This window comes from Mirounga angustirostris, unplaced genomic scaffold (genome assembly GCF_029215605.1).
Source record: "Mirounga angustirostris isolate CCGP_5_RB_7025 unplaced genomic scaffold, mMirAng1.0.hap1 SCAF_4, whole genome shotgun sequence".
Taxonomy (NCBI): domain Eukaryota; kingdom Metazoa; phylum Chordata; class Mammalia; order Carnivora; family Phocidae; genus Mirounga; species Mirounga angustirostris.
This window is the reverse complement of record NW_026991712.1, coordinates 183,856,117-183,868,265: the sequence shown is the minus strand read 5'-3', so window position 1 is coordinate 183,868,265 and position 12,149 is coordinate 183,856,117. Positions and strand designations below refer to the sequence as shown.

The 12,149-nt window shown below is 40.0% G+C and overlaps 2 protein-coding genes across 5 annotated transcripts in view; one reads left to right on the top strand and one right to left on the bottom strand.

The window, feature by feature from the left end:
- The window catches only part of RERE (arginine-glutamic acid dipeptide repeats), a 427,124-nt gene that overhangs the window by 413,177 nt on the left and 1,798 nt on the right, over positions 1–12,149 (bottom strand). The window lies entirely within an intron of this gene.
- On the top strand, positions 3,891–4,406 carry LOC135364046 (small ribosomal subunit protein uS8-like). Its single transcript, XM_064587568.1, has one exon. It carries the CDS (start codon positions 3,894–3,896, stop codon positions 4,404–4,406), a length of 513 nt encoding a protein of 170 aa, XP_064443638.1. The 5' UTR covers positions 3,891–3,893.

The following is a 12,149-nucleotide window of genomic DNA, read 5'->3' as shown; positions in this document are numbered from 1 at the left end:
TGAGAAATTATTGAACACTACATCTGAAACTAATGATATACTGTAAGTTGGCTAACTGAATTTAAATTTTAGAAAAGTTTAGTTAAAATTCTATACTGAATACTGAACCCACTGTAATACAGTATTCCTTTTTTTTTTTTTTAAGATTTTATTTTGTTTTGACAGAGAGAGACACAGCGAGAGAAGGAACACAAGCAGGGGGAGTGGGAGAGGGAGAAGCAGGCTTCCCGCGGAGCAGGGAGCCCGATGCAGGGCTTGATCCAGGACCCTGGGATCATGACTTGAGCCGAAGGCAGATGCTTAACGACTGAGCCACTCAGGCGCCCCTATTCTTTTTTTTTTTTTTTTTTTTTTTAAGATTTTATGTTTAAGTAATCTCTATACCCAAGATGGGGCTCAAACTCACAACCCCGAGATCAAGAGTCACATGCTCTACTGACCAAGCCAGCCAGGTACCCCAGCCAGATGGTATCATAAAAAATACTGAAAGGCAATTACCCAATGCGTTAATACCACATTATCCATTGGGATTTTGGTCAGAGGGCCAGCAGTCCTGCAACAGGGAGTCTTCCCTTCTTCCAAACCAACAGAATCTCCGATTTCTTTTGACTAGGCACACAGCCATCTCCAGGAAAGACTACATTTTCAGCTTCCCTTGCAGCTATCTGTGGCCTAGTGATTTGGTTATAATTAAAGGGACAGAGCAGAAGTGATGTGTGTAACTTCTGAAAAGTATCCTCACAGGTTGGGGATGTACGCAGCTTTTGCCCCCTCCTCCTCCCCCTGGTGAGAATGCAGAACTGACCAGAAGAACTAAAGATGCTCTTTGACTAAAAGGAGAAGGCTGGGACTCCTAATGAGCTTGAAGGTACTATACTAGCTCAGGGTTGTCCATGCTTTACATGAAAGAAAGGAAACTTCTACCTTGTTCAAGCCATTGTTATTTTGGGTTTCTGCCACTCACTGCTATACCTAACCCTACTTAAAACAAGACAAACCTAAGAAAGAGTACTATATGTATTTATTAAGTACTACTTCATTAAACAATTTCTAATACATATTTTAAACTTCCTAGGATTAAAATAAAAACTTTGATGATTCAAAAAACTAAGGAGCACTGAAATGTCTTTCTATATGTCAGATATAAAAATGTTATTATCAAGAATTTGCACAAAAATCAGCTTCCTGAATATCCTTTGGGGTCAGGAGATTAATCCAAACCTCCTGTATCATCAACCTCAATAAACTATACAGTAATATTATCCAATCATTCACTTGACAAGTGAATACCTGCTACGTTCTTCACATGCTAGATGCAAAGGACACAGAGGTGACCAAAGCAGTGCCCTCCTGGAGTTGACAGCAATGTACCTGAGGTTGCAGAATCTGAGGGCAACACTCCAGATGCCTCTCTTCTAGCCTCCAAGTGAATTATATCCCTTCTGCTACCATGTTCTTATTTCAGATTGAGTATAATATGATTAGGCTTCAATTCTGCTCTACTAACATAATCATATATAATCATATTCCTCAAAGATTATACTCCCTTTACCAAAATTAAAATGAGCGTATTACCAAAATGCCATAGCAGCTATCATTAATGGTGGGCCACTTTTCCAAATGACAAATCTTATTTTCATATAACATTTCTGCTTAATTTCATCTCAAAGAGTAACCTTATCCTTAAATTTAAAAAAAACCTTGCAGTTCCCCCTAGCTCCCAGGGAATGTCCTTTAAAAAAGGTCAGAATGTAGGGCTGCTAGACAGATGGCCAACCATGTTTAGATATTCCTCGCAGGCCATTAAACCAAGTTCACTAAAGAGCAGAAGCTGGACCAAACAAGATGCCTTGCACTCTCTCCCCCATCCCCTACCTTCTTGAACCTCTCTAAGAGGAAGGAATACTAATTTAAGTGGGTCAGAGTCCAAAACACTGATTGGACCTGTTTATAAATTTGAAGATCAAATGCAGATTAAACATGACACATATAATGAGGGTTTGCTATCTTGCACTTGCTCATTTCTCTCTCTTTGGGTCTTCTGTAAAGTAGTCAGCCTAAGAGTAGTAAGATAGTGGGATTTTGGAGGAAGGGATATCCCTTGCCTAGGCCTCAAGTTTAAGCAACATGCTACAACCTAGGATACTAGACAGCTCTACATGGGTATTTTGGCCAAAAGCCCAATTAATAATAAAATAATACTTTGAATTTCCCACTTGCCATGTTCTACCTATATAAATCTCCTTCAGGTACACCACAAGGAAGAGAAACAACTAAGCTATGACCTTCTGATCATTCATTAACACCCCAAATCTCACCATTACTCTACGGTCTGTATCATTCACTTGGTATTTAATCATGTACAACACAATGAAAGTTTTAGTTAGTAACTTAGAACCTACTTAAACCCTGTAGAGTTGACCCGCTGCTCCTACGTATCTCCTGGTTATTGAGTATTGCAGATAACAAAGAAAGCAAACATAATAGAAAGCTAGATCTCTAGATGACAATCATAACAGTAAATAATTTTTAAAAGCTAGTACTTAGTGAATACTTAGTATTTACCAGAAACATTTTAAGCATCTTGTATGTATTAATTACTTTGGTCCTCCCAACAAACTTGTAAGATGAGTACTATTATTATCCCCCATTTTACAGATAAGTAAACTGAGACCAGAGAGGCAAGTAACTCACCTAAAGTCACAGAGTTATTAAGCAGCAGACTGGGGATTGAGTCTACAACTCTTAACTACTTTGTTAAAAAGTATGATGGTTAAGAGTGGACAAATACCACTGGTATATTTTGAGGCTCAGTACCCAAAAGCCATCCAAGGAGACAGAGGGCAACATGGATCAGGATCTCAGGAAAGGGATTAGGGCTGTATTTATAAACTTGCAAACTAGACACACTAGGTAGAACAAGGTCACACTAAAAAACGGTGCTGAGGGAGAAGTTAATAAACAGAATCATGAAAAACAGCAATATTTAAATATTAAGTAGTTAAAATAGTTAAAAGTTGACATCTTAGGCCAAACTGGTAATGCAGCAGGGTTGTATTTTTGTATGTTATATACACAAAACATACACTATACTACAAATCAAAATATATTAATAGTTATACCTACTCTATGGGAACTAGAACATAATTTAACTATAATGACTATAGGTTTATGGTAGCATCTCTGTTTTTGTTTTTATTGAACTGTTGGTCATAACTAAATTTTTCATGCTAAATCTTTAGACAATAACACTACCTATAGCACTGCTCCTGTGACTGAAAATAATCTGCTTTAAGATCTATCTTCAGGAATGCTTTCCAGGGTATAAAGCTATGAAAAGAAAGATGGCCTAAATACATGACTACCTTTCAATGATTTTAAGATGCTTGATGTTTACATTTGTACAGCATGGGAACTGAGACAGATCTTACACAGTTTGTTAGCATTTTTTCATTCTTAGCAGTACATAAAATAATGGTGTATCTTACTACTGACTGCATCTTAGATACAATGAAATTTGTCTTTTAGAATACATTTAATTCCACATATAAGCATATATACTGCTGTAGTTAAAGGAAAACTTTCTGACTTCAACGGGTTTACAATCTAATGGAAAGAACATGATTTAACATTAAGATATAGGGACATCTGGGTGGCTCAGTCAGTTGAGCCTTTGGCTCAGGTCATGATCCCAGGGTCCTGGGATCGAGTCCCGCATCAGGCTCCCTGCTCAGCAGGGAGCCTGCTTCTCCCTCTGCCTGCCGCTCCCCCTGCTTGTGCGCGCGCGCTCTCTGACAAAATCTTTAAAAAAAAAACCATTAAGATATAAATGAATGTAATAAACATTAACACAAGCTATGAGTGTCTTTTCACCATCTTTCAATGCTGCCATAATGGTGCACATGAATGTCCTGGCTGATGCTCTCAAGAGCATCACCAATGCTGAAAAGAGAGGCAAATGCCAAGTTCTTATTAGGCCATGCTCCGAAGTCATTGTTCCGTTTCTAACTGTGATGATGAAGCATGGTTACATCGGTGAATTTGAAATCACTGATGTTCACAGAGCTGGGAAAATTATTGTGAACTTCACGGGCAGGTTAAACACGTGTGGAGTGGTCAGCCCCAGATCTGATGTGCAACTCAAAGGTCTAGAAAGATGGCATAATAACCTACTCCCATCCCACCAGTTTTGTTTCATTGTACTAACAACCACAGCTGGCATCATGGACCATGAAGAAGCAAGACAAAAATACACAGGAGCAAAAATCCTGGGATTCTTTTGCTCAGGATATAATACACATGTGCAAATAAAATGCCTCAATGGACCCCCCCCAAAGAAAAAGAAAAGAAAAAGAAATGATAAAATAAGTAGGAAGGTAAAAGAACTGAAAAGAAAAGGTACTTAATTAGTAGAAAATCAGAGTGGCCAAACCAAAAAAAGGCAGGTATCCTAAGCATAGTTTTAATTGAAAGAGATTAAATCTGGGGTGCCTGGGTGGCTCAAATGGCAAAGCGTCTGACTTCTGATTTCAGCTCAGGTCATGATCTCAGGATCCTGCGATCTAGCCCTGCATTGGGCTCTGCGCTCACCAGGGAGTCGGGTTAGGGATTTCTCTCCCTCTCCCTCTGCCCCTCTCCCAACCTCTCTCTCTCAAATAAGTAAAGAAATCTTTAAAAAAAGAGAGAGAGATTAAATCTGATGTAAGAACAACAGGAAGAAGGTAGAGAATAAATGATACCTGAACAAAGGCAGAAGGAGAAGATGAATAACACAAGGTTATGGTCATGCCAGTCTCCTCTAAGAACCAGCAACTACTCTCTAGTTAAAGTAAAACATCACTTGAGGATAACTAAACAAAGGAGAAAACATTTTTTAAGTCTTCTATATTTTTCTCCTTTGAACCCCTGCAGTGGTTTTATTTTGGGGGGGGAGGGTTTACGATTTTATTTATTTATTTGAGAGAGAGAGAAAGAGAGAACACAAGCAGGGGAGAGGCAGAGGGAGAGGGAGAAGCCCGACCCAGGGCTCCATCCCAGGACTCTGAGATCATGACCTGAGCTGAAGGCAGCCACTTAACCAACTGAGCCACCCAGGTAGCCCCCTGTAGTGGTTTTAAAATAAATCTACAAACTTTTTGATACTCCTCCTTCAAGAGGTGGAGCTTAATTTCCTTCCCTTTGCACATGGACTGGACTTAGTGACTTGATTTTAACGAATAAAATATGATAGAGGTGATGGTGTGTAACTTCTGAGAATAGGTCAGAAAAGGCATTGAGGGGGTGCCTGCGTGGCCCAGTCAGTTGAGCGTCTGACTCTTGATCTCGGCTCAGGTCATGATCTCAGTATTGTGGAATCAAGCCCTGCCATCGCATCAGGCTCCGTGCTCAGCAGGGAGTCAGCTTGATATTCTCTCTCCCTCTCCCTCTGCCCCATCTTGTGCACATGCTTGCTTACTACCCCCCCCCAGCAAAATAAAAAAATAAATTGCTTTTGTTTTGTTTTAACTTAAAAAAAGAAAGAAAAGGCATTGAGGGTTCCTCCTTGCTTCCTCTTTCTTTCTTTGATCACTCCTTCTGGAGGAAGCCAAATGCCACGTCATGAGGTCACTCCGGTACCCACACAGAGAGCAACTGAAGCTTCCTGCAGAGGTCTTCTGCCCACAGCCAACTGAGTGAGCCATGTGGAAGCAGAGCTTCCAGCCCCAGTCAAGCCTTCAGATGACTGCGTCCAGCTGACATTTTGACTGCAACCTCAAGAGATCTGAAGCCAGAACCACTCAAGCCTAGCCGCTCCCAAATGAATGACCACAGAAACTGTAAGGTAATAAATTATTTACTGTGTTGTAACCAAGTCTTGAGGTAACTTTTTATGCAGCAATACATCACTAATACAACCCCATGGCACTTTGTGTCTCTAAAACACTTACGTTTATCTTCTAACAATTATGTGTATATAGATGGCCAGTACAGATAGTAACTTCTAGAAGGCTGTTCTCTTCATCTTTACATGCCTGCAAGGCTTACCTCAATGAACTACAGTCAAGTACTTGAGGGGTTTTTTTAAATATTTGTTGATTCTTGCCAATGCTTACACACTGCAGATGTCCAAAAATGAAGTGATTACATTCTGAATAAGAGCATAGTTAGTGGTTAGTGGGGTAAAAAAAGAAATATTGATTTTACTGTGATCTGATTTAAAGATGGAATGAGGGATTATAGATATAACAATCAAAAACAAAAACAAAAAATAACTAGAGAATGGGGCCCCTGGCTAGATCATTCAGTAGGACAAGTGACTCTTGATCTTGGGGTCGAGTTGGACTCGACACTGGGTGGAGAGATTACTTAAAACACACACACACACACACACACACCCCTCTAGAATGACACATGTATAAGGTGGAAAAGGCAGCCATTTTGTACCGTTGGAAGTACTGGAGTGCAAAACTTGCTTGAAGAAAACAGTAGAGAACAGCAAAGTGCTGTGAAAGTAACACCAGAACTTACTTCATTATTCAGAAGAAAAGTACAAGCCTCTTGACTAAGAAGGATTAATTTTACATGTGTTTCTCTCAAACTGTTCTATAGAATATTAGTTCCCATAAGAAGGCCAAACCTATTCTTTGGGGAAGGAAAAAAACAAAATAAACAACAAACCAAACAAATGGACAAATGAAAAAACCCCTCTGTAAACTATAGGATATTTCTGAGCCTTTAAGGTGTTAATGCGCGTTATAAATTTTACTTGAGGGTAGGGGGAAGGAATAACTGGGTGATGGGCATTAAGGAGGGCAGCTGATGTAATGAGCACTGGGTGTTATATGCAAATGATGAATCACTAAATTCTACCCCTGAAACTAATAATACAGTATCTGCTAACTAACGTGAATTTAAATAAAGAATAAAAAATAGGGACACCTGGGTGGCTCAGTCTGTTAAGAATCTGCCTTCAGCTCAAGTCATGATGCCAGGGTCCTGGGATTGAGTTCTGCGTCGGGCTCCTTGCTCAGTGGGGAGCCTGCTTCTCCCTCTGCCGCTCCCCCTGCTTGTACGCACACTCTCTCTCTCTGACAAATAAAATCTTTTAAAAAAAGAATAAAAAATAGTAATAAAAAGAAATTTACTTGACCTCAAAACACTTAAAATATTCGCAGCACTAATGTGTGCCATGAATACAGTTTGGGAAAGAAGGACTTGGTAGGCAGGAAGGCAGACCACATAGGTGGGTAGATTCCCAGGAAAAATACAAGACAGATGTAATAATATGATCTCACCTAAAAAAGAAATCTTAACTGACTACCATTTATGACGATGTAGTTTCTTAAAGCAAAATACACTGTTGGATAAGCTATCAAAAGCAACAACAGCCATACCAGATGTCAGGAAAAATAAAGATGGGAAAAACATGATAGGATATAACAGTAGAAAAAAATTTCCCGTAGGCCATGGCTCAGAATGCCTCCCATTCCCGTAGCTCCTACTGTGTACCTCAATGAGATCTGGCTTGAAAAGGTGAGCACCCTGCCATCTGGGAGGCTGGCAGATAGCTTAAGAAGTGGTCCGGCTCCAAACCCTTAAGCAACAGTCCTATCAGATCTTCTCTCTTGGGAAACGTTAATTAAATATATAATGAGTCCTTAGTAGAGGAAGTGGAAGCAGAAGCAGAGGCATAAAGACACAAAGAAACCAGAGATAAAACAGCTGAGTGAATAGTAGAGGATTAGGTGGACCAGCCCTGTCTGTTTAGTCTTGTGCAGAATACCTGCCTTCAGTAAAAAATATTTAAGTTAGTATAATACTATCCAACCTGAACAACTTTACGTGGTGACCCAACCAGAGAGAGCAGGATCGCAAACTGATGACACCCCTTCATTCACTTCAGTGACCCACACATAAAGAAAGAAGAGGGGAGGGAAAGAGGAATGAAGGGCAGGGAACAATGGCACTGATTTAAAAAGGAGCATCTAGTTTAAATTCACCTGAATAATGTCTTCATATAACAAACATCTTTTTAAATCAGTGGTCAGTCTTTGCTTCTCATTAGGAATCAAGCAAAACTGGGGTGCCTGGGTGGCTCAGTCAGTTAAGCATCTGCCTTCGGCTTGGGTCATGATCCCGGGGTCCTGGGATCGAACCCCGCATTAGGCTCCCTGCTCAGCGGGGAGCCTGCTTCTCCCTCTCCCTTTGCCTGCCGCTCTGCCTGCTTGTGCTCTCTATCTCTGTCAAATAAATAAATAAAATCTTTATTTAAAAAAAAAAGGAATTAAGCAAAATTGCTGTAACATGGATACATCTCCCCAGTGCAATCAGGTTCTGTCCAGGGAGGGAAAGGTTTCCAGAGCGTTCCCAGGCAGCTGCTCTGAATACATACATGCAGACACATGCCCACATTCTCACCTGCTCATACCCCCCCAAATTTATTTACCCCACATACATTAAGTGCCACCACCAGTCCACTCACCCTGCTCCCCACCCCCAGAAGGGGGTCAGGAATCAGACCTCTGGGAGCCTGGTGAACTGTATAGATGTCAAGGAATGTGTATATGCATGCTCTGCTATGTGTGTGGCCATGTGTGCTAGAATAGGTTTTTGTAGGAGGGGCTCTCCCCTCCTGCTCTAAGATTCTGTCTGGAGATGCGGCATGGCCAGGCTTGCTCACAAGCTCTCTTTCAGGTTAGTGCAGGCCCACAATGTCAATACTGTCCCTTTCAGAGTGGTGTCCTTATGCTACACAGAGCCTGCACAACCATACACAGCCCTGGCACTAGGGTATGTCTCAACAAACCCTTCCTGCTGAGGAGGCAACAAGGTAATCTGAGAGTCACTAAAGCTGGGCAGGATCCTTATCCCAAACAGTATTCCAGCATCTATGAGGCCTGTCAGAACCTGGGGTTCTTGTTCTGTGAGGCCTGACTCTCTAGGTTTCCATTTCTGTTCCCCTTTTCTCCAATATGTGAAACAACTTCAAGACTTTCTGTTCCTTGCAACTAAATAAGCCTAACCAAACCTTTACAAATCATATGAATAACTAGTTTTAAATTAGGGCATGGCCTATAACTTCAACTTCTGATGCAAAAGCCCAAGACAAATACGCTGTGAGGATTCCTCAAATACCAAGTGGCCTATGAATTAGAGGTCATATCATTTTGTAACATAACCATATAAGGAAATACTTCACAATTAAACATATTGCTTATGGTTGCTGATACACTGGCAAATTTTACCAAATGAAAACAATTTTACACTGACACAAACAGGTCACTTTACCAAAAAACCTCTTATATTAGCAGTCCTATCTGACCTAGTTACCTAATATACAGACACATGGCATATCCTACATTACTTGGCACACCAACAACTTAATCATACAAATCACAATTCGAACCAAAACCTCATAGTACATAGTAAATATATTTAGGATTTGAGCATGTTTGAGTTATTTGTGGTCAAATATTCATCAAAATGGCTTACGCAGTCTTAACCATTTTCTGACAAATAAATGCTCATTTTTCCTCATTATTTTAAAAAACATCAGAACTGTTAGACAAGAAACCAAGCAAAAGCCAACAGGCTCACCAAAATCACACTTAAACAAGACAAGCAAAGCTACAAATTTGGAATAACTACGAAGATACAAATAATAATTAACAATCACTTAAACATGATTCAAGAGGAATTCCTAGTTGTTGAAAAACTCTATGATCAGCTAGAGCACAGTGTTATCAGAGAGTGATTACGTAAAACAATAAGTGTACTGTTTCAGGGTGTGTGTGTGTGTGTGTAATGAAGTTCACAGCTATGTTACACTAATGACTCTAAACATCTGAATTTTCTGCTATCTTAACCTTTAAATCAACTGCAAAAGCAGCTGCCAAAAGCAGTTAGTTGGAAAGCACAGAATTCCCAGAAGAACTCCGTATATACAACTTACTTTACTACTTAAATGTTTTTTTGATTACTGGGATTTGAACAAGATGTTAAAGATTCAAAACTTAATTTTAAAAGTAATGGGTGCTTACTAAATCCATACATACACTGGTAGAAGGGCACAGGTCATATTCTTTTGTGTGTGTGTGTGTGTGTGTGTGTGTGTGTGTTGACAGCACCTGGCATATTTTTGTGCAATAGTACATATAATTGTTGCAGGACCTGACAGTGATTCTGTCCTACTTTTTAAAAACGTTTTGACTGACCACTAAGTCAAAGTTGAAAGAGTAACTGGTACATTTATTTCTTGATTTGGATTACCTTTTTGTTGTGAACCGGTTCTCAGTTACTCTAGTTACCTTGCAACAAAACACTGACAGAGAATATACTGCATTGAAATTACTAAACTCTACTCCTACTGAATAAATAATACATTTGAACTGTTCACATTTCATTGTAAAAGGTACACAACTTTACGGGTTACACTCTAAGTTTTGAAAGTAAAGTGAATCAGAAATCCCATTCCTTAGAGTAGCCAGTCTGAAACAGAAGATGTTTATTCTATGCTGAGTTCCCCTTGCCTCTGCAAACCTCTCCAACAGTTCACTCCATTAAAACAATAGAGATGGGATAGTATGTGTGATTAAAAAAAAAAAAAAAAACCTTCCAGGCATTTATCAAACAGATTATCTCTGAAACTACACTTTGGATTAGAAGTCTTTTGAGCAGGAATTTGGCCCTCTGTGTTAATCTGTGTACACATCCATCTCACATTTTCTCTTGCCTCTGTTGTTTGTTTTTTTAATCTAATCCATAGAATAAGTCGTCCTATCAGATTTAATTTCATCTGTTTATATGACAGTTGAAAGCAATACTTCTACATCTGCAAAATTACTGATTTTAGTGAGTTCCTCTCCCCCCCCCACATCCCCCCACCCCCATGAAAACCCAGAAGAAAACCCCTTGGGTCCGGGGCTAGGATTTTCATTTCTATAAGGTAGGTATATTTGACTTTTTACTAATGATACTGAAAACTTTTTAAAGACGGCTAGTGTACGTACAGTTTCCAACACCAAGAACACAAATAAATCCCTTTATTTTGTTTAGTATTTCAAGACAAACTATGTTTCTCATAAAAGAAGAGTATCAATTCAAGAGTCTCTGGAAGTCACTACGTGTAAATACTTCTGATAATAGAACAAATTAATGTCAAGACACAGCCAATAACGTAAAAAGCCTCGATGCATCCGTGCCAGTCAAAGGACATCTGCATTAGCAGCTCAGGGAAGTGGCATTTGCAGGAAGGCACTACAACTGCGTTCAAAAGAAAATCATTAGGCCTCAGCCGTTAATCCCCTCCCCCATCCTCTTCATCAGGATCCCGCAAAGCAATTAACCAGCAGAAGGTGCTATTCTGCAACCCACAGTATTCACACCAACCTCCATCCTTGGCCCAGAGCAGGATTTAACCCAGGTGGACTCTTTCAGCTTATTCCCTGTCCAGTATTCAAGGAAACCTCTACACCAGCCCCCGAAAGAGAAAACCGTATCTTTCTTTATAACCCCACTTACAAAACAAAAAATGACATCTCAATAGCCAGCATACCTGATTATCAACCATCAGATCACGAAAATGTCAAAACACACAGACACTCTTTGCTAAATATTAACCTCAAATACGATCTTTATCATCTTAATTGAGACAATCTACTTCTACCTAGAAAAGACTCTGGTCACATTCACTACAATAAGAGTCCAATGAACAAATCACTGTCCCCAACAAAGTCAGGGGCAATGAGGAATAGGAAAGCTGACTATAAGGCCACGACATATAAAGAGGGATTTTATCTTTACATATACAAAAAAGAGCAGCAGAAACTAGGGCTTCAAAGGAAAGAAGGGAGGTGGAGAAGAGGGAGTCTCTGAACATGTTTTTGAGTGTCCTTTAGTTTCCCATATACTCTTCTGCCTCTTATAAGGTTGCAAAAAAATGCCAGACGTGAGAAGGGTGAAAGAAAGCTGAAAAAGAAAAGCGTCCACCCTTCCCCCATCTTCTCTCCTCTCTCCCAAAAAGAGCTGTGTTTGTCTGTGCAAACCTAGTCCCAAATATGGGAGAGAGAGAATGAATGTGTGTATGGAAGAACAATGAGCCCTCAGCCTGGTATTGTGTGTGTGTGTGTGTGTGTGAGTGTGTGTCTGTCTCTTTTCCCTTCGACCTCAAC

Coding starts and splice junctions, on each gene's coding strand:
- LOC135364046 (XM_064587568.1), top strand. CDS start 3,894: ATGGTGCACATGAATGTCCTGGCTGATGCTCTCAAGAGCATCACCAAT.